This window comes from Elgaria multicarinata, chromosome 13, assembly GCF_023053635.1.
Source record: "Elgaria multicarinata webbii isolate HBS135686 ecotype San Diego chromosome 13, rElgMul1.1.pri, whole genome shotgun sequence".
Classification (NCBI taxonomy): Eukaryota; Metazoa; Chordata; class Lepidosauria; order Squamata; family Anguidae; genus Elgaria; species Elgaria multicarinata.
The window spans coordinates 34,507,361-34,532,560 of NC_086183.1; the positions used below are offsets into that span (position 1 = coordinate 34,507,361).

Here is a 25,200-nt window from a genome sequence, read left to right on the forward strand (position 1 = left end):
GAGAACATCCTGTCCAGCAGAGCCAGGTACAAAAGGTCACACCTGAGGGGGCCAAGAGTTAAGAGGCTGGGCTTTGCGAACGCCAGAGCAGCCTCCCTCCCTGGGCTTTGCCCCAGGACCCTGTTTTCGGTGCCGTGAGCTGTCCTGGGTCACGTGCGGCAGGAAGCACGTGGCCGGGATGCCGCAGCTTGGCAGTGCTGCAGAGAAAGTAGGGGGTGAGCAAGCATGGGGGGTGGGGAAAGGGGGCTCACGGAACAAGGCATGGCATCCCGTGGATGAGACGGTGGCAGGGCCTCACGTGGGCCTTGGGACACTCCTATTTTGAAAACCAGGGAATATTCCTGGAATGAGTGAACTCACTGTTAAGCGTTTACGAAAAGGAGCCCAATGGCCTGTTTTGCTTGCACAGTAACCAACCAGCTGCCCACAGGAAACCCACATGAGCACAACGGCCCCCTCCCACCCATGTTCCCCAGCAACTGGGATTGGGAGACCCACAGCCTCCCACCTGCAGGCTGCAGAGCCACCAGGACTAGCAGCCATTCATAGCCTTCTCTTCTTCCTCCTCCGAGAATTTGTCTAATCCCCCTTTAAAGCCATCCAAGTTGGTGGCCGTCGCCACGTCCTGTGGCAGAGAATGCCATACCACGTATGCAGCGTGGGAAGGAGTCCTGGCTTCCGTTGGTCTGTTTTGAATCGCCCACCGTCCAGCTCCACTGGATGACCCCACTGTGTTATGAGAGGGGGAGAAAAACGCCTCGCCCACTTTCTCTATACCCTGCATCATTGCATGAGCCTCTCCCATGTTCCCCTTTCCTTTGGCCTTTCAAAGTTTTTTTTTTGGGGGGGGGTGAGGGAAGGGAACGGTTGTCCTTCCTTTGTCAGGGGAAGCCTTTTGCACAGGCTCAGAGACGCTCTGCTCAAATTGCCTGCAGTTTGGAACATACACATTGGCAACCATTACTGCTCCGTTGTTACTGGGCTGGGGTTTTGGGATGAGGAGTTTGCCCCCTTCAGGGTTTGGAACTTCTGCGCATCTCAGGAGACGTTCAAACATGACCCGTTCTCCGTCTTCTTTCTGAGTCAGCGCCCTTGTTTCAATTCCAGTCTTGCCAGCACTCAGCCAGCTGAGGTCACTAATAGAGGGAATGATTCCTCTTTTTCATGAACAAACTCCTGGCCATCAGCCTGCCGTTGGCCTGGAGGCAGGAAGCAAGTTGGACAGGTTGATTTGGAATGACTTGGGTGTGTGTGTGTGTGTGTGTGTCCTTGTCCACAGTGTGCGTCAGTCCGGATGCGACACACGTTGATGGAACAGCGCGACCTGTCCTGCTGCATCTCTGTGTGCTGGCCAGGTCTCGGTTTCTCCAAAACCCCATCCAGGTCCAGGTTAGGAACACAAAGAAGGCGCCCTGACCCTCCCCGGCTCCCAAGGGACCGCTCCAGTCACGCCGCATCCCCTATCAATCCTCTCACGTCCCGGCCTGCCCAGTTGGCCCTCCAGAAGTAAACACTGGCGGGAAAAGGACGGACAATTTATCCTGCGAGATGTAAACTCTCCTGATGGCTGAAGAATAGCCACGGCACGGCCAGCCCCTCCTGCCAGCGCAGCCGCCTCCAGGGACCACTTGGCCGTCCGCTTGTGTAAGGAAAGCAGCACTTGTCCCCGGCGACATTTCCTAGAACAGGCTCCCCAATTCTCCCCCCACAAACCCAAAGGAAAAAGGCTGGGGAAAATGTCTATGTCTTTTGTGGCGCCTTCTCCAAGCCCACAATTCTCAAAGCACAAGACAAAATCTCCGCAAGATGATGAAACCTGCACTTTTAAAAAGATCTTGAAAATGGATTTTTTTGCATTGATAAAAGCAGGCGTACTCTGCACTGGGGGAAAAATGGTTTAAATTCTGCACCATGAAAACAAAATGGAAATTTGAGCTACTTTGCCTTTTCTTTCTCGTCTGCATAATATGGAGCAGGCAGGCTTTAGCCTTGCACGTCGGATTTTGTTTTCTGCTAGAATGCTGAGTCAATTATCTACTGCACCCCATGAATTGGCATCTATACAGATCCACACGTGACTTACCATAGATCAGGGATGCTACAACGTCACTCTAAAACTGGCCAGGAGACCTGTTTAAAAGCCACCAATTAGAATCATAGAATAGTAGAGTTGGAAGGGGTCTAAAAGGCCATCAAGTCCAACCCCCTGGTTGGACTACTCCTATTTTACAGATGAGGCTGAGAGAAAAGCATTTAAGCCCACGCCCGGCCCTGGCAGAGGCTTGTAGATGTTGCACTCATTCTTGACTTTTTATTTCATCGAAGTCGGAAGCCCTCGGATATATACTGCAAACCATGCAGAGATTTAGCAGTAGATAGCAATCTACGCTCTGCCCATCCCTGGCATAATATATCCCGGTTCTACAAGTCGTGGAGAAAGACAAGCAGCCAATTGGGAGCACCGGGATTCTTATTTAATTGCTCCTCTGATTTCTGAGATTTCAGCAGACGAGGCCTACACACTTGGCAGCCTGAAGGGCTAGAAACCGGATTTCTTTTCTTCTTTTTTAAAGAAGGAAGCTGAGGTTTTCAGGGTGCTCAATTCTGTGCTTTTTGCATGCTCATACAAAATCTTGCACACCACCCAGATCTACACAGGTGCTCAATGTTGACTTCATTCTGCACCAGGAGGACTGGGATCCTGCAACCTGAGCAACCTTTATACAAATGAAGCAAGTGTGCAGGCACTTTGCCAGAAGTGATTCCGCCTCTCTTGACCATGCGTGCACGTTACACAGTGGAGCCCAAGAAGAACCAGGCTGGACTAACTGCAGAAGTGAACCGAGCAATCATTTGAGGCAGCCGGGGGTCTCTGGGGGCACCCAGGAAGCGGCGCATCTTCCAAAAAGCCGGCTCTGACAGCATCCTCCGCAAACCGGGATTTGATATATCAGAACACGGGTGTGAGTGGAGGCACAAAACCCCGGATTCGTGGTACAAAACTTTGGCACAGGTTTGGAGGAGATACTAGTTGTGGGCGGGGGTGGGGGGGGTCGTAGTTAACAGAGCCACACGTTTCCTCTTTTGGAGGCAAGTGACCACCCTATTCTGACTTCGGCAAACTTCCTGCAGCAGGGAGTTGTGCAGGTCTTTCCTGCCTGGCCTTTGAAAAGACTCAACAGCTCTGGCCAGGCAAGGATGTCTGTCTATCCGTCTCTCAGCTGATATTAGGGCAGCTGAGTCCACGAAGAGCGGCCGCTTTAGAACAAGCAGTGTATCCAGCATCGGGGAGGGAAAGAGAGCCCTCTATAAATAGCTGCCCCACCAATGGCCCCCGTGCGGGGCCAGGCCAACTCCCTGGGGTCAGGAGGCTGCCAGAGAATCCGGCTGCACTCGCGGGGTGGGAGTATATGGAAGAAATAAATCTAGAGATATCATCATGCCTGAGGGTAGGCTGGACCAAGGGGCAGGGAACAACTGCCCCTTGGCGCAAGGGGGCAGGCTTCTGTGGGTCAGAGGGCGCTGGCCTGGGGAAAGGAAACGCCTCGCCTTCGTGCCCCCCCCTGCTCTCCTGCACGTATTCCCTGAGGACGGTGCTGCGGAGGCAAGGGGGGTGAGGGGTCAGGGGATGTTTATTATCTGGGAAATGCAGGAAAATGCTTCTACTCAGAAGTGCATTTCCTTCAAAACAGCCCTGCGTGCCCAAAAGGATGAAATACGGCAGGGAGGGGAGCTGTCAAGTTTGTGCTGGGGACTGAGGGAGGCAGATTGCGGCCAGAGCCGGTTCAGGAATCCCCCTTCCCCCTCCCCCCCCACCATCCCCCCCTCACCCCAGACCACTTGGAATCACTAGGATCGTGCAGATACTCTGCTATACAGGAAAAGCAATCTGTCCGGGCTCAGAGGCAATCTACTTGACATTCTTATTCTGAGAATGTGCACTGGGCCAAATGTAGCCCTCCCCAAAGTAGCCAGATGGCCTGGCTCCTCTTCGTTGCTACTCCTTGCAAGAGGGCCCAGCACACACGACTGGCTGAGGTGGGGCCCAAGGGAGCCCTTTGCTGCAGCTAATAGCGTTGGAATCAGCTTTGTAAACCTCTCTGTAGTTATCTGGCAGATGCAGAGGCTGCTGCACCCCCCTGCGAAAGCCGCTTCCTCTGCTTTGCAAGGCCACCGCGCTGCCTTCAATACGCAGGTGTGTCCTCTTGCCCCAGAATACCACGCGATGGAGAGAGGAAAGACCTGCCAACCACTAAGGAAAGAAAAACCAGGTAGGAGAAACACAGCAGGGACAGCAGAACTAATGCCTGAACACAGGCTTGCAACTAGGCTTCCAATCACCGGCTCACCTACGGTGAGCGAGCTTTGCCTTCAGGTGACCGGCAAAAAGGTGTTTGCAACCTAGAAGAAACAGGGCTCAACTTTTTCTTCTCCAGGCTGCCAAGGGGCCACACATGACCGACACATGGATTCGCTGGTAGATGGGCTGGGAATTCTTGCAGATTTTCTAGTAACACCGTCCAAGCCTCTAATGTGAAGAACACCCTTGCCAAAGTGAAAGGCAACTCTGGAGAGCCCTCCTGGGCTTCCTGGCAGATGCCTCACCCTGACTTTCAGCCCACCTCTGTTTTACAGTACGTATCAGCCAGTAGCCGAAATGCACAAAGGGCAGGATTAAGGATGGGCACAAGAAAGTCCTGCTTCATACAGAGAATAGTTAACCTACGGAACCCCCTGCCACAAGATGTGATGATGGGCACTGGCATAGACAGCTTTGAAAGGGGATTAGACAAATACTTGGAGGAGGTGCCGTTTATGTGTGCGCGCATGCACACACACATGTGTGGCTCTATCTACAGCTATTGGCAAATGAATGATGCCTTTGAGTACCTGTTGCTGTAGGGTGTGGGTGTGCGTGAGGTCTCCGTGTCCTGCTCGTGGACTTCCCAGGGGGCCCAATGCAGGAACAGGATGCTGGGCTAGAGAGGCAGGCCTCCTCTTACACGGCTCTTTTGTTTGTTGCTGAGATGGGCGCTGCTGTTCTGGTTGTTTTAGGGAGTGATGGTATTTTAGTGGATAATTGCCGTTTCAAATGATGTTTTGATTTTGTTGTAAGCCACCTTGAGTTATTGGTGTTTTTTTTAAAAGGGTGTCCCCGTAGTAACCTATGGCTGCAAGAGCTGGACCATAAGGAAGGCTGAGCGAAGGAAGAGAGATGCTTTGGAACTGTGGTGTTGGAGGGAAATTCTGAGAGTGCCGTGGACTGCAAGAAGATCAAACCAGTCCATACTCCAGGAAATAAAGCCAGACTGCTCACTTGAGGGAATGGTATTAAAGGCAAAACTGAAGTACTTTGGCCACATAATGAGAAGACAGGATACCCTGGAGAAGAGGCTGATGCTAGGGAAAGTGGAAGGCAAAAGGAAGAGGGGCAAGATGGAGGGATGATATTCTGGAGGTGACGGACTTGACCTTGGGGGAGCTGGGGGTGGCGACGGCCGACAGAAAGCTCTGGCGTGGGCTGGTCCATGAAGTCACGAAGAGTCGGAAGCGACTGAATGAATAAACAACAACAAGAAATCTAAATAAACCAATGAATAAACCAAAACCAAACTGAAGTCACCTTCTGCACAAACAGGGTCATGCTACTCTGACCCGGCTCTCAGCAGGAGCCTCTCCCCCCCCCACCCCCACCCCCAAGGCGTCTGTGGCAGAGGCAGCAGCCAAAGTGTTGTCTCCTGCAGCCTCTCGGGGCTGGGAGGGGGCAGAGGCTATTTCAAGCTGCCCACCCCAGAGCCCTCCTTGTCCAGACGCTGTGATGACACATCTCCATCACGGTGAGCAAGCAGTAGGTCACGGCCTGGAGGACAGAAATAAACCCTTCCTGGCCAAAGGGGAAAGGGAGTGGACGGAAGGATGGATGGGCAGGAAACGCTGCGCAGAAACGTGGCACTGACGTCAAGCGTGGCTGGGGCAAGGAGGTGCGGCAGCCGACGGAAGGGGCACGTTGAGCCCGCAGGAGCAGCCAAGCAACATCCGTTCCCCCACAGCTAACAGAAGACGAGCCCAAGGGTCCATCGAGTCCTGCACTCTGTTCACCCAGCGGCCAACCGGCTGCCCACGGGAAACTCACAAGCCGGACACGAGTGCAAGAGCAGCATCCCCAAGCCCCATGTTCCCCAGCAACCGCTATGCAGAGGCATACTGAGTCTGAACCTGGAGGTAGCATACAGTCGTCGTGACTAGTAGCCACCCTTTGGTTTCCAAGCCTCCTCCTTGCCAGCCAGCGGCACGAAGTCAAACTTATGCCTCCTTTGCTGGGCACCCTCTTTCTTTTCTCCATGTAGCTGAGGCGCACTGAGCAGCAGGAACCGCCATCGGTGCCTGCTAACAATGGACAACTCTAGCTCTCCGAAAGCCTAGAGACGGGCCTCTCTTGCCTTGCGCGGCCATGCCAGCCTTTGATCTTGCAAATCTGGGGGGTGGGGTGGCGTGGCTGTCTGGCGAGGCCCTCGTCCTGTTCGTCTTGGCCTGCTCTTGCCGTCACAACATGGCCTCGCTGGTCCCCGAAGGCCAGTCCCTCGTCTGTCTGGCCTAGAGGAAGTGAATTCTCAGCCGTCAACTGGGAGGGAATTGGGAACTGGCAGGGTGGGGTGGGGAGATTTATAACGAGTGTGTTTAAAAATGGAAAATGGAATTTGGGCACCTCTGTCCTTGGCTCACCTCTCCGCCGAAGGGACGCTGGGGGCTTCCTCCGGAGCAGGCCGCTCGTGAGGTGGCTGCTGTGTCTCAAAATAGTGTGGGGTACGTCCTGTTTCCTTGTTTTGTTCCCGGTTCCCAAGCAAGGTTGTGGCTCCAGCGTCAAGAGGTTCGGGCTGAGGATGGGGGAAGAAGAGAAGATCCTCTCGCTTGTGAGTGGAAGCAGCAGCACAGGGCGCGAGGATGCCCAACCGCCCTGCAGCGGGAGGAGATCACCGCTCTGGAGCAGCTGTCAAGCCGGGTGTATGTAAAGGCCGGCCGGCCGGCTTTGAAACATGTAATTGTGCAAACGAGACGTGGGCAGGACGCCTGGCTTCCAAGCATCCTTCGTTATTCCGGGGGGGGGGGGGCAACCTTTCCTCCCAAATGGCAGAATTGCAAGTTGAATCTGGGAGCAGGGTTGGGGGGGGGGGGGAGATGGATGAATTAGTCTGGAATACAAGCCACTGATTAACTGGGCAGCTGGAGTTCATTGGCCCTCTCTCTCTCTCTCTCCCTCTCTCCCTCTCATCAGTGTCCGTCAATCTCAATCTGGGAGGCGAAGAGTTAAAGGCAGCAGGGCCCGTTGTGGGTTGTTGCTGGGACTATTCCTGGTGAGTTACTCTAATGGAGCCTGGAAAAGATAATATTCAAGTTGGCTTTTCCTTGTAACAATAAGTGGTGGCGTTTGTTTATTTAACGGTAAATTATCTCACACTTCCTTCAGTATCCAAACAAGCCACTTCTATTGAGATCCTTGTACTTTGCACATCAATTTAAAACATATCAACCAACCGCTCAAGTGGAAAAGGTCTAGAAACATAGGAAGCCGCCTTATCCTGGGTCTCGATCCCTGGTCCGTCTAGGGATCTGACTGCCAGCACTGACCGGCAGCAGCGGCTCTCCGGGGTTTCAGGAGGCGTCTCGCTCCGCAGTGCCTGGGGTGGCCGGAACCTGGGATTTGGGCCTGTGAGGCAGGGGTGCTGAGGCTCCTTCAGCCGAGGACCCAATTCCATTTTGGAGAAGCTGGGTGCGTGTGTGTGCATGTGGTGGGTGGGGCATTCCAGTGGTGGGTGGGGCAAAGGCAACAGGGGAGGGGCCAAACCACCCCAAACTCACCCATCTTGTAGCTTAAAGGTTCTCCAGCCTGGAACTGAGAGTGCCTTCAGCTGGCTGGTTTTTCGCCCTTCCTTGTTTTACCTTTCAGCCCTGCGTCTCAACCTTTCAGAACAGGGAACAGCCGCAGAACAGCTGGGCCCTGGGGGAGCAGGTGGGGCGAGGGGGAGGAGTGGGGCAACCAGGAAGCTCCAGATTGGGAACTCTGGAGGGCCGGATCGGGCCCCTCCCTGGGCCAGAGCCCTGCACCCCTGGAGCAAGGCATCCGCTCTGCCTGGGGGCTGCAGCCCTCCCCGCTTTTCGGCTTTGTGACTCTGTAGTCAGGCCCTTGGGCAGATTCCTGCATCTTGATCTGCGCTGTAATTTTACGGTTGCAGATCTGATGTGCCCTGAACACGAGGATCAAGTCTGCACGAGCAAATCCATCAGAAACGCCCCTTTGCCTTGCATTTCACACACACTCAGGCGTAAGACTTTGCCCCGTCCCAAGCCAGACCTTTGGCCGTCTTCTGAACAAGCTGGAGCGTGTTCAGAGGAGGGCAGCCAGGGTGATCAGGGGCCTGGAAACAAAGCCCTATGAAGAGAGACAGAAAGAACTGGGCCTGTTTAGCCTGGAGAAGAGAAGACTGAGGGGAGACAGGATAGCACTCTTCAAATACTTCAAAGGTTGTCACACAGAGGAGGGCCAGGATCTCTTCTCGATCCTCCCAGAGTGCAGGACACGGAATCACGGGCTCAAGTTACAGGAAGCCAGATTCCAGCTGGACATCAGGAAAAACTTCCTGACTGTTAGAGCAGTACGACAATGGAACCAGTGACCTAGGGAGGTTGTGGGCTCTCCCACACTAGAGGCATTCAAGAGGCAGCTGGACAACCACCTGTCAGGGATGAATCATAGAATAGGAGAGTTGGAAGGGGCCTACAAGGCCATTGAGTCCAACCCCCTGCTCAATGCAGGAATCCACCCTAAAGCATCCCTGACAGATGCTTGTCCAGCTGCCTCTTGAATGCCTTGGATGCTTTAGGGTGGATTCCTGCATTGAGCAGGGGGTTGGACTCGATGGCCTTGTAGGCCCCTTCCGGCTCTGCTATTCTATGATTCTTGCCCGGCATTGTTGACACCGACTGGCAATGGCTCTCCAGCGTTACAGGCAGAAGCCTTTCTTATCCCTGCTGGGGGGAGCCATCAGGGACTGAACTGGAGGCCTTAAAGCAGGGGCCCTAATACGGAGATGCAAACCGTCCCAAAAATGGCAGGAGCACAGGAGGCTGCCTTAGAGCTCAGGGCCCTTCTCTGCAATGACCGGCAGCCGGTCCCCCTCCAGGGTTTCAGCCAGGCGTCTTTCCTCCCAGGTTTACCTGGAGAAGTCAAGGGCTGAATCTGGGATCTTCTGCATGAAAAACACGAGTTCTCCACTAAGTTAAGACTTTGTCCCTCGATGGGCAGAACGCTGGCTGGGAGCCCTAGCGTTGAGGTTGTGCCTCCCTGAACGCTCACTTCACCTAATCCCAGTTTGTGTGAACCAAGCAGGGCCAGTCAAGGGTTTGAACCTGCACACACTGTTTCGGGTTGACAAGTCACCTCCTTGCACGTGGTCACCCACCAAAGTCAGGGTGATGGAAAACAAAAGTATTAAATGGTCACCACTGATTTATTTTTATTTTTTTGGCAATATTAATAATAATATATTTATTTATTTATTTGTTACCCGTCTCTCCCTCTGGATCGAGGCGGGCTACAACACAAATAAAAACAACACAAAATACATAAACTAATTCAAATGTTGAAAACCAGTGCCTTCCCTCTTCCTCAATTGCTTCTCCACAACGTGCAAATTCAGTCCACAACATCCTTCATGAGGAATTCAAGCACAGGGAGAGGAAGAAAGCCTGGTGGCACAGGCTCCCCGGGCGGGGTTTGAAGGCCCAGGAGGATGGCAGAAGCCAGACGCTCAGCTCAGGCATCCTGCAGAGAGCCGAGTGACCCCAGACGTAGCTGGCCTCAGGCCAACGCAGGGCAAAAAAGCGCCTGACCAGAAAGACGTGGTTTCTGTGTCTGGGTCAAACCAAAGCTGCAGCGGAGAGAAGGGAGCAAATTGGCAGGCCCAGGTTGCCCTTCCAAAGCCAGCCCGGCTCCAAGACAAATCTTTTTGTACGAGGAAAAGTTACAGGGGGAAATCCCGACCTTTCCCGAGGGAGGGGAAGAGCCGGGGCCCAGGGTGTAGCCACCGCTGCCCACTGAACACTGCGCCGAACGAGGACTTTGGAACGCAGGAAGAGCCTGCAGCCGGATCAGACTCAAGGGGGCCTGTGATGTCCAGCATCCTGGCTCCTGCTACGGTGGCCAGACAGAGGACTCCGCCACAAGCAGGGAGGGAGGGCGAGGGCCACCTCCGGCCGTCGTTTCCCAGCGGCTGTTTCATTCTGTCCCCACTGCTGCATGACTCAAGCACACGTTCCTACGGGCCCAAGGACCGGAACCCTAAAAGCGTCGCCATCCATCAAGTTCCTCTGCCTGACGCTCTTGGTGCTCACACAGGGCAAGGCCCCTGCCCACACGGCAGCCCTGGGCAGCGAGGGTGAGGGAGCGGGGGCTTGAGACGGGCAGGCGCCTCACGGCAGTGAGGATGCACGCAGATAAACTCGCTCTTCTCCCCTCCCAACCACCAGTCCAAGCTTTACACCAGATTCTAATTTCTTGACACGTTGAGAGCAACAAAGAAGAAACGGATAGTTTGCCAGCCGTGATAAAAAGTAGGGCTGTGCACGGACTCCCTGATCCGCTCCGCACTCGATCCACAAATTCCGGATTGGGTCTGCTCCGCCCCGTGTCAATCCGCCTATGGTTCGCTCCGCTCCGCTGCAGAGCTTTGGATCCAAATTGGAGCTTTGCAGCGGCAGGTAAGGCCCCCCTCTCTCCTTACCTGCCGGCTGCTTCAACTGAACCCGAGGACTCAAACAGGAAGACCAGGCTGCAGTTTGAGTCCTTGGGCTCAGTTGAAACCGCTGCTGGAACGCGACCGACTCAGGTAAGACCCTTCCCCCCTGCCCCCTTACATGGATCAGCTGCCGTCGCCGCATGAAATGTGGCGGCGGCGGCGGCGGCAGGTAAGGCCCCCCTCCTCTCCCCTTACCTGTGTCCATTGCGTTCCGGCAGTAGCTTCACCTAAGGCCAACGCTCAAAGCGGAAGGGCAGGCCACGATTGCAGCCTGGTCTTCCAGTTTGAGCCTCAGTTGAAGCCTGCGACGGATGCAGATAAGCCCCCCTCCCCTCTGCCCCCTTACCTGGCTCTGCCGCCGTCACCACACAGACTGCAGCAGTGCCAGGTAAGCCCCCACTTACCTTTTTTTCGGAGCTCCAGATCAAGGCAAAGGATCCGCTTGGTCTCGATTCTCTTTGCCTCGCTCCGCAGCCCCTGACCCGCTTCGTCTCCGCCTTTGTCGGAGGGGAATCAGGCCGCCTCGCTATTGCTTCTACGCTCCGAAGTGGAGCACAGCCCTAATAAAATGCCTTAAAGAAGACTCCTGCGCATGTGTGCAGGTCCACAGGTTAACCTCACTTAAATCGTAGCATTATCGTGACCACAGGAGGGAAAGGGACTTTGCTTCTGTTGCAGCCTCCGGCTTGTCATTTGCACCCCCAGGGCTATGGGGTCCCTAGCCACACCACTGCCCCTGAGAGAAGAGGTGGGAAGGACTCTACTACATGAACCCCCAAGTTTCTCCAATGGGACTTGCTGGGAGCAGGTTCAGGGCAGACAAAAAGGAAGCATTCCTTCACGCAACACACCAGTCGCTTAAGCAAGGATTCCAATAATTCATTTTGGCCACTGGAGGCGGCGGCGGCTACCACTGCCTTGAAACGGCCATTAAACACGCTCTGGGAGATGTCAGTCAAGGACTATGAGATCTGATTGCTGGAGGCAGCGTGTGGCGGACTTCCAGGCGCTGGCCTCGAGAAAAGGGGAAGGGTGGGGGTTTTTTGCTTCCGTGCCCTATTTATGGGGGGCCCTCAGAAGCACCTGTCTGGCCATGCTGAGAAACGGGGCGCTGGATCCGGTGGACAGCAGAACAGCCTCTATCACACCTGAAGACAGGAGACTAGTGTAGGGGCTGTGGGGCAGGCGGGCAGGCCGTGGGGCAGACACACAGCTCTGACCTCCTCAATGCTCACTGCCCCCTCAGCATCCACTGCTTGAGGACACTGCCTCACCCTGTCTGATGGTAGTGCCGGCCCTGCCTGGTCTTCTAAAGCAGGGCAGACAACTGGGTGCCCCCTCCCCCCCTGTTGTTTTGGGCTGCCACTTCCACAATCCCTGACCATGCTAACCAAGGATGATGGGACTTCCCTAGAGTGGGGAAGACCACTCTAGGGCAATTTCTCTCTTAGATGCCTGCCCAGCCTCACCCGTTTTGGCCTGGCTTCCACCATCCCTGGCTGATGTTGGTTGATTTCATTTAAAAGAAACTCCTGGGCAGGCATCATTTTATGCTGCAAAAGCCATTGGTTACACCCAGCTGCGACAAATACTGTGCTAACAGTGACTCCCAGTGATGTGGAGCAGAACTGCAGTGCTTTTAAGGCCATGATGCTGATGCTGCCTTCATTTTGGCATGACCAGGAACGACCAGCACATGACCAGCACCTTCATCACCGCCATTGATCAGGGCCTCCATGCATCGCCCCTACGCATTGCGCTGAAAAACGCGCAGACTTCCCCAGCTGCCTGCCTGCCTGCCTTTGACCACCAAGGCTCACCATACAGTACAGCTTTTCAGTCTTTTTTTCTTTTCTTTTCCTATTAGATTTCAAATCAGTTCATTTGAGAGTTTTGCTTATCCATATTGAACAGTGTTTGCAAATAATACCTAATAATAATAATAATAATAATAATAATAATAATAATTCCTACAGTTTAAGGAGAAACACTTTGCAAGTATCAACTGTTTTTGCTGCTGGAACATAAGTAGTCAATTCTGTTAAGGTAAGCAACAGTGATTGGAAAAGAACGCTTCAGGGCCACACAGAAGCCACGTTACCGGATCTCTTCTCAACATGCGTCTCTGGATGGGTAAAAGCAGCCTGGATGGGGAGATGCTTTTTAATATTTTAAATATATGGAAAACCAACCAACAAACCAGGCACCTCTGAATTAATTTGCCTTCTCCGCCACATCCTACGCTCCTTGCAGGCTCTCCTGATTTTCTGCCCTCGTTTCTGAATCTATGCCTGCCTTTAACTTTCCAGCCTCATTGATCTCAGTGGGGCTTACTTCTAAGTAAACCTACCTAGTGAGTCTTCAGCTCAGCACCTGGCGCTGGGACTTTGTTCTCCGAGGGTGCCTCTCCTACAGCTACCCAATTTATTTATTTATTTTTTTACTTAATGCACTCTCTAAAATTATCTCCAGCTTGGTGAATATAAAAAAGTGGCCGGGGCATGCTGGGAGTTGTAGTCCAGCGCCTGGCCCCGCCCCTCCTGTGACTATGCTGCTGCTTTCCAAAGAGAGGATCCGGGAGAGATATGTAGGGCACAGCCAGACTGAACGCAGGGTGCCCCTTCTAATGCTGAAAAATCCAGGGGCCAATCCAGATTTGGTCCGGATTAAGTATTTAAAAAGCACACTCCGCTTTTCTCGGAGTCGGCGGACACAAAAAGAGAGAACGCGCCCTCGGCTCCCCTTTAAGGGTCGAGACGGTACCAAGTCGCTTCGTCCGGAGGGGGGGGACGGCGCCGTTGACGTCACGCGCCAGCGCGAGGACCGCCCCAAGCGGCGCCCCCTCCCCCGCCTCCACCATGGAGCCGCCCAGGAGGAGAAGCAGGACGCGGCTGCTGCAGAGGAGACCCACGTGCGGCCGGAGGGAGGCATGGAGGCGCCCGGCCAGAAGGAGGGTGCGTGGTTCTAAGGGGGTTAGGACGTTGTTGGACTACAGCTCCCATCATCCACGGGGATTCCTGCATTGAGCAGGGGGTTGGACTCGATGGGCTTGTAGGCCCCTTCCAACTCTGCTATTCTATGATTCTCTGCTTGACCATGCTGGCCGGGGCTGTTGGGAGCCCCGTGTTCAGGAGCAGCTTAGCTTGGAGTGCCGGACGCTAAGGGCGCGACCCTCTGCAGGGTTAGCCAGGAAAAAAGACCTCCAACTCCCATCATTCCCCAGCCAGCGTGATGGGAGTTGTAGTGTGGGTTCCCCGCCCCCCCCCCCTGTCTGAACGTGCGTGGATTGCGCCCTAAAGCTCCACTTGAAATAAACCCTCGCAGGGGCTTCTTCTCGTGTGGGATGACCTGCCTCAAGGTGGGAGGAAGCAGAAATCAGAAGGAACCAGGTGGCACACTTTGGGGACGGATCTGGCTGTGTTCCTGCCCCTGGGATCCAGAGTCTTTGCTTACTTCTCCGCTCTCCTGGGATTCATTGTTTGTTGTTACTGTTTTATATTATGTTGCATTATATATGGGTTTGAATCTTTGTAAACTGCCCAGAGAACTTTGGATATTGGGCGGTATAGAAATGTAATAAAATGGAGAGAGAGAAAGAGAGTGAAATGTCCCCTCTTCGTGCCTTTGCCAACAGGCCCTCCCCGCTTCCAGTGCCCGGTGGAATTCTCAGCCAGCGCCTTTGCCCCTGGGCCGCCCTTCTCCCCAGAGATGCTGCAGGACCCTTCGAAGCAGCTGTTGCTGATCAGAGCCCCAGCTAACTTCAGCCCAGAGAGGTAAGCAGGTGTGTGTGTGTGTGAGAGAGAGCGAATGCTCTTGAGGCCTCAGGTGGAGAGTTGGGGTTTCCTGGAAATCTGTAGAAAAAGGGATGATGATTCTCCAATCTCCTCTCGCTGCTCCATGAATAAAGGGGTCAGGTAGGACCAGGTCTGGGCGGGATCTGTGGTTTCAAGGGGGGTGGGGGAGAGGGAGCAAATTTGTAGAAGCCGGCTGGGGCTTTATTGTTTCTGCAAACGGAATCTGGGGTTCAAGCAGGCCTTGGTTGTACAAGAGGTGCCCTATCAAAGATCTGCACCGTGCTTTGTTGGAGGGGGAGTGAGGGGGGGTGTCTGTTCTGTTTTCATGGATAAGAGTCAATGCTTACCCTGTGTCCCGTTCCCCCTCCTCAGCTTGGATGGGCAGGTCGTATCCCTGTCGGCCTTCCAGACCGTGAAGGCAATGCAGCTGGATAGGATGCAGAAAGTCTACAGCGTCCAACCGACTCCGGGGGATCTGGGCGGCTTTGCCCACCTGCTCGTCCCTTCAGGCCAGGAGGACCAGCTCACCTGCGCCCCTCCATTCAGCGGCTCCCTGAGCATCTGGGAGAGATATGGGGACCCCAGTGCCAACCAGCCCCTCTTGCCAGTGGCAGACAGGCCAGCCCCCCAGATCCCAGAAGGCCTCAAGCAGCGTTTCTTGCCCTTTGGAGGCCAGCTAATGGGACCCCCTCCTCCTCCCCAGCAAGCTGTGGAGAAGCCACCCCAGAAGAAGAAAAAGAAGCGGCAGCTTCAGGCGGTGGGGGACGTGGGGGATCCTGAGGAGCAGCTGCCTCTGAAGCCTGAGCTCTGGGTGGGGAGAGGGCCAGAGGTGCCTTCTGGGGGATCCACGGTGCCTGTGGAGGATTCTCAGCCGAGCAGCATCTTGGGGTCTGCCTCTCAGGAAAGCCTCTGGTCAGCAGAGGAGGAGCCAAGCCGTAAGAGCAAGAAGAAGAGGAAGAGGAGGCAGAAGGAAGAGATTGTGCAGGAGGAGGAAGTACTGCTGAATCCCGGCTCCATAAACCAGCTGCCCGAACTTGACCCCTGCTTGCCAGGTGGGGAGCCGGAGCCCCACACAGGAGAGAACGGGAGCTCCGGGATGGAGGGGCTGGTTCGGCGCAAGCACAAGAAGAAAAGGAGGCGTGAAGAGGAGGCAGCGGCCAAGGAGGCCATGACACGGGTGGACGTTGCCTCCGTTAAGGAAGAGGTGGCTACAGAGCCCTGGGAGTTGGGGTGGGCGGGGGACATCCCGGAGGGCAGCCTAGCCGTAGCAGACGAGGAGCTCGGGACGGGCCTCCCAAGCCGCAAGTCCAAGAAGAAGAAGAAGAAGGAGAAGGTGAAGGCTGAGGAGGAGCAGGATGGGGGGGGACTGTTGCTGGAGCCCAGCTCTATAAAACAGGAGCTGCTGGGCTACGATGAACTGGAGGCCCCCTCTGGACCGGGCGTGGAGCTGGAGGAGTCATCAGGAGCCACGGCGGAGGTGCCACGCCAAAAGCACAAGAAGAAGAAGAAGAAGCTCAAGAAGGAAGAAACAGAGGAGGGTCTGGGCTTCATCAAGCAGGAGCTGAAGACCCCTCAGGAATAAGACTACCCCGCTCCAGCCTTGATGCGGGGACAAAAATTGTACTCCTCCCTGGGCTCAGAAACCGTCTGTCCAAACCTCCCTGGGTCAGTTCTCTGATGAGTTCAGCTTTAGCTGGGCTGCGCACCGTGGCGTGGAGGGGCGTCGGCCCTAAACTTGTATGTGGCTGTGGAGGGGGCAGGGAGAATGGTTCAGCTCCCAGATCCTTCTTCCGGTTCCATCTGCACCTCGGAATTAAATAAGGAACTCTGCGATTGCACAGACAGAACTAGCAACCGACACTTCTCTCAAGGATTTTTTAAAAATATATTTTTCTTTTGCTTCAGTTTCCTATTTCCCCAGAAGAATAAGAGGCTCCCTCAATGTTCTTGCCATTTGCTGGTATTTTATTTATTGGGGGCGGGGGGAGGAAAATCCTGTTGGTCACTAGTAAATTAAGGCTTCCGTTCTCTTCCAGGAGGCTGCGTTGCTCCGCTGGGCTTCCGCAGGGCTCTGCAGAAATGCAAACTCTTGCGTAGGGAGGGACAGGGGGAGCAGTGCCCATCAAAGCCTTGCGCACGCCTGTTCTTTGCGCATACGATCACTTGGGAACTTTCAGGAATGGCTCGTGCAGGACGTCAAAGAGCCTCTTAGCCTGGGAAGAAGAGGTGCGCGTGAGATTTGGAGGCAGATGCAGGGGGAAGGAAGGGGATTCTGGGGTTGCCCCACCGGTCTTGGTGGGTGGGTGGGGGAGCCTCTGTCCGTCACCCCAAGCGGTCCAAACTAGAGGCCAATGCTTGCCTGCTTATTTATTGCATTTCGGTACTGCCCTACAGCTGAATGCTTCACTTTAGTCCCTGCTGCCAAGGGTCCCCATCTGACGGGGACTCCCAGGTGCCTACTAGCTGTTGCATGTTGTGTGTTCCACACTGAAATTCCCAGATCTCCCCCTGCCCCGCTTCTCCCAGGTCGAGGTACATGAACACTAAGGTCCTGTGGCTGACATTACAGTTGCATTGGGCAGGGCGGTCAAGAAATGTGGCCTAGGCTGCAAACCTGCCAGCTTTTTCCCCTTCATTCACAAGAGTTAGAAGACTCGGGCCTTTACAATAAATCCTGGGAGACTTTTACAGTATCCGATTCTGAAGAGGAGGAATACTTTTTCCCATGGTGATTCGTCAAAGATTGATGGGCTGAGTGGCCTTTCCTGCTTACCTTTTGGGGCCCAATCCCCGGGCAGAGGGACAGGTCCTCCTTGGAAGCATGGGCGATGTTGGCCAGAGCCTGCAAGGCAAGAGAAGGCGTTGGCATTAAGCAGGGCCAATAAGACAGAGCAGGGTGGAGTTCGTAAAGCACCCTAACGTTAGAAGAGGCGGACAAAGAGCTTCCCAAAGGGATGTGGGGTAGGGGCTGAGATGCCGAAGGCCAGACCATGACTTCCTTTGTGCGGGGGCTTTATCCCAGAACTCCCCCCCCCCCCAGTGCTGGAGCTTAGTTTTCAAGTATGAAGAAATAACAGCGCCCCCACAGCTGCCCCCCCCAACTCTGGGATTAAAAGGAAGGGGGGTTGGGTCAGAGGTCAGAACTTACAGAGAGGTTGCAGGGAGGCCTGGAATTCGTACTGGCCTCAGAGGCCCTTGCTCCCCGCCCCCACTCCGCGCCCCTTCAGCATAAAGAAGAGACTCACTCCGAAGGTGGAGAGCAGGCTGAGAGTGTCTGTTTTGTTCACAGATTTCACGCTGGTCAAGCAGTCTGTCACCTGCAACCAGAGAATGAAGCAGCTGCAACATCTGACCTCTAGCAAAGCTGCTCTTGAACGTTAGGATGCCAAGTTCTTTCAGGGACTCTGTGTAGCAATCGTTTAGCAAACTCGGTAGCATTTCAGGTGTCACTGGCCACGGGGAAAGCGCGGGAGGAAGCTCTTGTGCTTCATTTTAGAAACGGCAAGAAGTGAGAGAGGGAGATCCGTTAATAAATGTAGGGCGCAGGCCTTTAGGAGCACTACATACCTCCCTAAAGCTTGAAAACTGGTCAGCAGTGTAAGGACCATCCTGTTTCCCTCCCAGCACTGAGGGAGGGTGTGTGTGTGTGTGTGTGTGTGTGAGAGAGAGAGAGAGAGAGAGAGAGTGTGTGTGTGTGTGTGTGTGTGTGTGTGTGTGTGTGTGTGTGTGAGAGAGAGAGAGAGAGAGAGAGAGAGAGAGAGAGAGAGAGAGATGAGAAGTAATAGATATTGACCGCCTATAATCAAAATGGCCAGTCTGAAGGTGAGCAGTGTTCTGTTGGACGGGGGCTGATCCCAGCACACTCCCCATTAGGCAACACTGCGAAGGGGAGAAGTGCTCTTACTCTTGAGAGGTAGTCCTGGTCCACTTTCTCCTTCAGCAAGTCAGCCGGCTTCTGCTCATAGGCCTTGTACGTTTCCAAGTAGCGGCCAGCTTCCTCCGGACTAAGGATGAGAAAGAGAAGCAAGGGCTGACCCAAACAGCCATGAACGAGGTTCAGGAGGCCTCCCTCTGGACACCACGCTGCGCAGGTCCTGAGCCAAATTTGCCAACACGCGCCAAGGGGTTTTACAAGGGTCTCCAGGCGCAAGAGAGTACAGAAAGAACAGCTGGGGAGTCTGCATTGGATGCAGTTCTTGGTGCCATCTTAAGTTCGAGATCTCCCCCCCCCCCAAGATAGTCTTGGCTTCCTTATGTACATTTGCTCTTTGAGCTCATTCAGGAGAACCGCTGTGGCGAGTCTCACAAAGTCCGGTGGCAGAAAAATGGGGGGAACTTGTTTCAAGCGGGGCCTTTGCATTCACTATGCCCTTGGAGCCGTGGAGCTACGACATGCCAGGGGTGGGATGAGCCTGCCAGCCTTCTACCCAGGGGGGACCCGGGGAGCCAGGAAAGCTCAGAGGGCGATGGAAAAAGGCAGGCTCAGAGCTGGAGAGGAGGAACTCCTTGAACCGCCTGCTCAAGGACACGGCACCACCGGTCCAGGGACTCAGGACTGTCCCTTCTGACCAACAGAGGCTCTCGGGCAGAGAGAGCCACTGTTCCCAGCCCTTCCAGCTGGAGACGCCTGGAATCAAGCCCGGGATGTTGTGCCTGCACAGTGTGGGTTCTGCCACGGACTTGCATACAGTCCCGCTGAGAAATTGCTGTACTTAGCGCCAGACTGGTTCCATCCAGGCCAATGTCTCTACCTGGACTGGCAGGGGCTGTTGGGCAGGGAGGCCTTTCTCAGCCTCACCAGAGATCCCCTTGACGGGAGAAGCCAGGGACTGAGCTTGGCAGCTTCTCCATCCAAGGCAGGCGCGCTGCCCTTGAGCTGTGGCCTCCAGAGCGTGTGGCAAGGGCTTACCAACCCCCCCAAAGCCCCACGGGCAGGGCCAGAGGCACCTGCTGGAAACGTCCGCTGCCACTTTTACCAAGTGTGGAACATCACCCCCAGCCCAGCTTTGGTTCTCACCTCCAGGCCAAGATGAGGGTGCAATCTGCAAGGATGCAGATCTTTGCCAGCTCTTTGAGTGTCTGGTGCGGGTCTTTCTAAAGGAAGCAAGAAAGTCGTTGGTGAGTGGAGCCAGCCAGGACTGGAGGGGCAGGACGTGGCAGGGAACAAGCATGGGAGGATGAAAAGCATCCAGGGAAATGTCAGGAGCAGAAGAGGAGCCCCGAGGCTGGGCCAGGCCAAAGGGCCATTCCCACCGCTGTGGCAACCAGGTGCTTTTCGGAAGGCCACAAAGGCGATGGTCCTCCCCTGCAGCCACAGAGAGAGAGAACAAAAACCGAGAGCCCCTGTGGTCCAGGGCTTAGCAAGTACGGGACTGAAACAGTAAAGCCGGGTCTAGGAAGTTTGTAAAGCCCCAAGACAGGAAGTGGGGAGGGATGGAGTAACGGGAGGCGCGGTGGTCCTCACGGCCTGGTTTCTCACCACATCCACTTGAAGCAGGAGCACCTGCAGCAGGTAAGTCTTGCCCAGGTTGCGGAGCCGTTCGTGGATGTAGTTGGGGTTCAGGTTGTGGTAGCGGAGGCTGTGGGTGGCAGAGGAAGAGATCAACCGTTCAGAGAGGGGTTGCGTTCTTCAACAGGGGCGGCGGCAGCAGCCAGGGGGGTGGGGGAGGCTGCTGGGCCCTTTAAATTTTAGGGCACAAATTCCTCGGATCCCTGCTCCAGTCCTATAGAAGCCATACCGGACCGGGCCAGGCTAGCGGTCCAGTGCTAATCTCCTCGGCCCTTTCGCTCGGAGATACAGAAAGAAATCTGCCCAGTTTCTGATTTATCTCTGAGTCCCCGACAGGATTTGCATCTTTCTCTATATGGCTAAAATTGCTTATTGTCTGCCTAGCTGCAGAGCCATGTACACTTAGGGGGCTCTCGTAGGAAACAAGGAAACGGGCAGGAAGGCTCTGAATGAGGGGCCGCGGGAGGCCCCCCCAAAAGGCACCCATGGAACTGAAGTTCACATCATTCATTGGAGCGGCTTGGGGTGTGTGTGTGGTTTTGTGTGGAATCTCTCCTCACCTCAGGAAGAGGGCACAGGTGCTTTGGCCCAGCACATAATCCGGGACAATCTCGCCAAACTCCCAAGGCACGTTGCGGACAAACTTCAGAATGGGGTTTCCTCTCTGAGGAAAGAAAAGGGTTCAAGGAGGCGGTCAAGCTCAGTCTGAAGCCCTAGAAGCAGGGTCTGGGAGAAAGAGAGGTTGGGAAGGCAGAGGTAAGCGCCCCCACCCCAAAAGGGGGGATGGAAGATAAGAAAGGGGAGAGCGTCATGCTGAGAAACAACCCGTCTACAAGGCGGCAAGGAACTAGAATTCTGTTCTCAGAGCCCCCCAAAACCTGCTGCCCGTCAGGCACTAAAAAAGGCCTGCGCTGCTTTCACAGACTCTGCATGAACACTTGCAACGTTTTCTCAACAATTCTGTGGGCTTGCTGCTCTCACGTTTAAACCACTGTGAACTGCCAATAAAGAGGATATAACCTCTGGTCACGTGCAGAGTGTTTTCCCCTCACCACGAAGTACCACAGGGCTTGTTTTACAAGCAAACTGGAGCTGTGGAACGTCTCCCTTTCTGAAACTAAGCCGTGAATTTCTGGGTTTGAGCCTAGGAGGTCTGCATTTCTTGACTCCCTTGATGAGCAAGGAAGTTCACATGGTAGCCATAGTCAGCTCCACCCGTTTGGGATTTGAGAACAGAGTTTCAGTGTTGGACCCTCCTTGGAAATTGGCCACAGCTTGGCCTACCAATCTAGGCCTGCTGCTGACTGTCCAGTTGTGCTCCATCAGCATTCACAAGTGCTGTTCCACCGGCAGAATTGTCCACATGTGAGGTAGGGAGGAGGGGATGTTCCCAGTCCGACCCCTCCCTCTTCCCTCTCACCTGACGGGGGCTGACAATGATGCTATTGTGCTTGGCTCCAGCCTTTGGTGCTGGGTCCAAGGGGTGGCCTTTGTCTTCTGTTGCGCTCCTATCTTCGTCACACAGAGGGGACACCTCTGAGATGGTGGCTGCTGCTGCTGCTGCCGTCGTAGTGACAGATGCCCCTTGCTTCACCTGGGGAGCTGAGGAGGTACCTGCTTGCCCAACAATGTAGTCTGCGTAGGATGCAGCTGTGGACACAACGGGGCCCTCGGGATCCAGCAAGGCTTTTGCTGCAGAAGAGGATTTGAAGAGCGGTTTCACCTGGAAAACATTTAAGTTGAACTGAGGAGCCAGTTCAGACTCTGTTTGAGAGGCGAGCTGGTGGTTTCTGTGAGCCAGAGAGCTGTGTGCCCCCTCTGACAGAATCGGAGGGCAAATGTAGGTCCCCATCTGATGTCCACTAAGAGGTAAAAGCTCAGTGGAAAAGAGTCCCCAGAGGGCATGTCTTGGCAACCCAACCCTCCCACTGTACCTGGCCTGTATCTTCCTCCTGCGTCTTCACAGTGAACTTCTTCCTCCCATTTGAGGCCGCCTTGGCTGCTTGAGGGTCCATTTCTCCAGTTCCTGGCAAGAGTCAAAAACATCATTAACAACCTTGGTTCCATCGCTGCCAGTTTATAGACCTGTGGCAACTCTCCTGGTTTGCAAGAGCAGCCCGTTCAGAACTGCGCAATATCAATGAACACCATCCCCAACGGTATTTGGTTTTATTGCATGATGTCCATCAGGTGCTGGGAATAGGTGAACTTACCTGCCAACCACACCTATTTTGCTGGCACAGCACAGGACATCTTATCTGAGAAACAGGCTTAGGTATGGGTCTGGCTGAGGTTGAACAGGAATCTATATTTTGGATAAGAATCCTAGAACGATGACACCTAAATGCTTTTTGGTTTCTGGGCAAATGTTTATTTTGTAGGTAATATTGCTGAAATACTCTTGGCAGTACATACCACCTGGCCAGGGTCAATTTCTTTTGGATGTTAATTACTGTTTCATGAGCCCCTCAGTTTTCTCATCTGTTAAATGGAAGTGATGGACTCCAGGTCATGGCCTGAGGGCGTATGGTGCATTCATCTTACTGAAGCAAGCCAGGTCTGTGTCTAACACCTGGAAACCCTATGCACACCACTCTGACTTTCCATGATGGAAGAAAAATGGGGTATAAATGACATAAATAAATAAATACCAATGTCATTGTATTATGACAAGAAAAAACCTTCAGTGACTACTGGGAAACTATCATGGAAGGTTCACAAACATTCTAACTGCTCAAAGGAAAGTAAGAGAAGGTGGACAGTGAAGCTTTCCCCCAAGGAAAAGAGAGGCCAATTTCAACCAGAAGGGGGGAAACCCCCTGCAACAACCTTCACCCAGCAGTGGGAGGAGCTGTATAAGTAGGGGGAACAAGGGCAGGCAGGGGGATGTTGAAGGCTGTGGGTTTGAGAGCGGAGGGCAGGGCACCAAAAGGACAGCCGTGGCACCTAATTTCACATGTTTATTTGAGTTGAAGCCAAATATGTGGCTAAGTGTATCTAGCGTAATATAGAAAATAGTAAACAGTAAAATTTATTTTACTTTCGCTGAATTGCTTTTGTGTTTTAATTATATTGGGTTTCATCTTCTATTTTAGTATTGTTAGCTGCCTTGATTGCTATTTGTAGTGGAAAAGATGGGAGATAAATTTAACAAAAATACAATTCAGCTACTACTGGCTTTGTACAAGGTTGCATAAAGCTTTCTGATTGTTCTGGCAACTGAGAGAATAAGTGTTTGCTTGTTGTGGGAGAAAGTGCTGTGTGCGTGCGTGTAGCGCATGATCCTGGATCTCTGCCCCATTGCATGTCAAATTCATAAATGCGATCTGTAAGCTTCTTGGGGCAGAGACCTGACCATTTACTGCCCTTTAAAAATATCAATCCTTTATTATTATTATTATTATTATTATTATTATCATCATCATCATCATCATCATCATCATCATCATCATTATTATTATTATTTGAAGGTGGTCAGAGGTCATGACCTCCAGATTCAGGGAACGTTGACCCTGACCCTCCCTCCGCAGGGTGTCAGAATCACCATAGCAACGGAGGGGAGGGGGAACATCCGCCCCTCCTTCCTCAAGTCACCCAGCGCAATTCTGCGTCTTGATTGATTTCTGTCCAGCCAATAGCGAGGGCTCACCTGCTTCTAGCGCATGCGCATCAGCTCCTGCGCCTGTGGTAGACTCGTCCTTCCCAAATAGGCCTCTCGGCCGGCGGAACCAAGTAGGCCTCTCGGCCACCCAGTTCTTCGTCAGCCGCCACCTTAATGACGGGGGCTCGGAAAGGACGGCGGGAGAGACGGCGCCAGGCCGCTCCTTCCGAGCTCCATGGTTCCCGCGAGGCTTGAAGGAGCCCGGATGTGCCGGCCGCCAGAAGGGAGGATTGTCTAGCCATCATGACTCTATGGTTACTCCGCTTCTCGAATCTATGATTAAAGGGGAGCTAGACAAGACCTTTCTCCGCCTCTATGGTCAGGACGGCCAAACTCTCGCAAAGGGGGAAAGACGAATCCGCCTCTAGGTTTAAAACACATTTAAATATTCCCTCCATTATAGGCTGACCATATTTTGGAAACCAAAAAGGAGGACAACATGGTTGGAGGCTGTGCCCACCAACATGTCCGGCCCCAGGGCCAGGGGTACGCGCCCATCCAAACATGGCCTTGGAAAGCAGTATTTTAGGCAGTGCCTCCTTTAAAATGCTTTGAATGTGAAGTACGAAGCCATTTATATCCATGGTGCAAGGACTGTCCTCCCATTCCACTCCGCAAGAAAACATATCCAAGACTTGCTTAATTACAAAAAGATGGACTAGGAACCTGCACCGATTCACGTGTAAGTTGATTATAAGATGAGCTTCTCATGGCTTGAACTTGGGGGTTCTAAAATGCGCTCCATCAAGGCGAGCATCTGGCTTCTCAGAAGTCCACCAGCAAGGTGCTAAAGTAATTGCTTTCTCTATTTTTCTCCTAGTATCTGCTATCCATAGTCCTACTTCTGAGCACACAGGTTCTGTTTTAAGTGCTGTATACCCAGATACTAGGGGGAAAGAGCTAGCAATGGGGCGTCCTCCTCATGTGTGAAGTGAGACGTTCTTGTGGCGCTATATTTGCACTATCAATGCATTAATATACTGGCTGTTTTTTATTTTTCATCTCTTTCTTAAGCTTGTGTATGAGGGGTGACAATTTAACCAGTCAAAAAAGCACTGAGGGTTTTTTAGGTAACTAAAATGAGTTGGTATTTTCATTGTTCTATCCATGATCCTAGTAAATTTTCCTAATAAAGTATATTTTCATGGGTAGGGTCTTCTCACAGCCTGTTCACATCCTCCCCATGTATATGTTTACAGTGATGAACGGAGGAACTTAAGTCTTTGACATGCTAATAGTCTTCTAAGGGAGTCCTGTTTCTAAATAAAATGTATACATTTAGATTAAATATCAAATTGTACAGAAGGTATCTGAGTCTTTGTTGTCTTTGCAACCTCTGTTTAAATTGTCAGCTTACAAAATGTTCCAAAGGTTGTTATACCGCATTACTATTCACAGGTCTATAGATTCCTTCCAATTCTTTGCTATTACTTGAGAGGATGC

At 53.4% G+C, this 25,200-nt stretch overlaps 2 protein-coding genes across 2 annotated transcripts; one reads left to right on the forward strand and one right to left on the reverse strand.

Annotated features, from left to right (window-relative positions):
• Positions 1 to 13,665: 13,665 nt before the first annotated feature.
• POLR1G (RNA polymerase I subunit G) lies at positions 13,666 to 16,533 on the forward strand. The gene is made up of 3 exons (XM_063140064.1): positions 13,666 to 13,747; positions 14,428 to 14,566; positions 14,960 to 16,533. The coding sequence occupies exons 1-3, from the start codon at positions 13,723 to 13,725 to the stop codon at positions 16,167 to 16,169; spliced, it is 1,374 nt and encodes a 457-aa protein (XP_062996134.1). The 5' UTR covers positions 13,666 to 13,722; the 3' UTR covers positions 16,170 to 16,533.
• A 17-nt stretch (positions 16,534 to 16,550) lies between these two features.
• Positions 16,551 to 23,972, reverse strand: ERCC1 (ERCC excision repair 1, endonuclease non-catalytic subunit). The gene is made up of 10 exons (XM_063140065.1): positions 23,746 to 23,972; positions 22,031 to 22,122; positions 21,517 to 21,819; positions 20,657 to 20,760; positions 20,067 to 20,166; positions 19,605 to 19,681; positions 18,492 to 18,591; positions 17,833 to 17,904; positions 17,361 to 17,429; positions 16,551 to 16,800 (listed from the first exon to the last, which is right to left on the reverse strand). The coding sequence occupies exons 2-10, from the start codon at positions 22,109 to 22,111 to the stop codon at positions 16,747 to 16,749; spliced, it is 960 nt and encodes a 319-aa protein (XP_062996135.1). The 5' UTR covers positions 22,112 to 22,122; positions 23,746 to 23,972; the 3' UTR covers positions 16,551 to 16,746.
• Positions 23,973 to 25,200: the final 1,228 nt, after the last annotated feature.

Excerpts from the sequence above, each read along its gene's own strand:
- POLR1G (XM_063140064.1), top strand. The coding sequence starts at position 13,723 with ATGGAGGCGCCCGGCCAGAAGGAGG. Across the intron at positions 13,748-14,427 it reads GGCGCCCGGCCAGAAGGAGG|GCCCTCCCCGCTTCCAGTGC; the intron begins GTGCGTGGTTCT and ends CTTTGCCAACAG. Across the intron at positions 14,567-14,959 it reads GCTAACTTCAGCCCAGAGAG|CTTGGATGGGCAGGTCGTAT; the intron begins GTAAGCAGGTGT and ends CCCCCTCCTCAG.
- ERCC1 (XM_063140065.1), bottom strand. The coding sequence starts at position 22,111 with ATGGACCCTCAAGCAGCCAAGGCGGCCTCAAATGGGAGGAAGAAGTTC. Across the intron at positions 20,167-20,656 it reads ACCTGTGCCCTCTTCCTGAG|CCTCCGCTACCACAACCTGA; the intron begins GTGAGGAGAGAT and ends TGCCACCCACAG. Across the intron at positions 18,592-19,604 it reads ACCCTCATCTTGGCCTGGAG|TCCGGAGGAAGCTGGCCGCT; the intron begins GTGAGAACCAAA and ends TCTCATCCTTAG.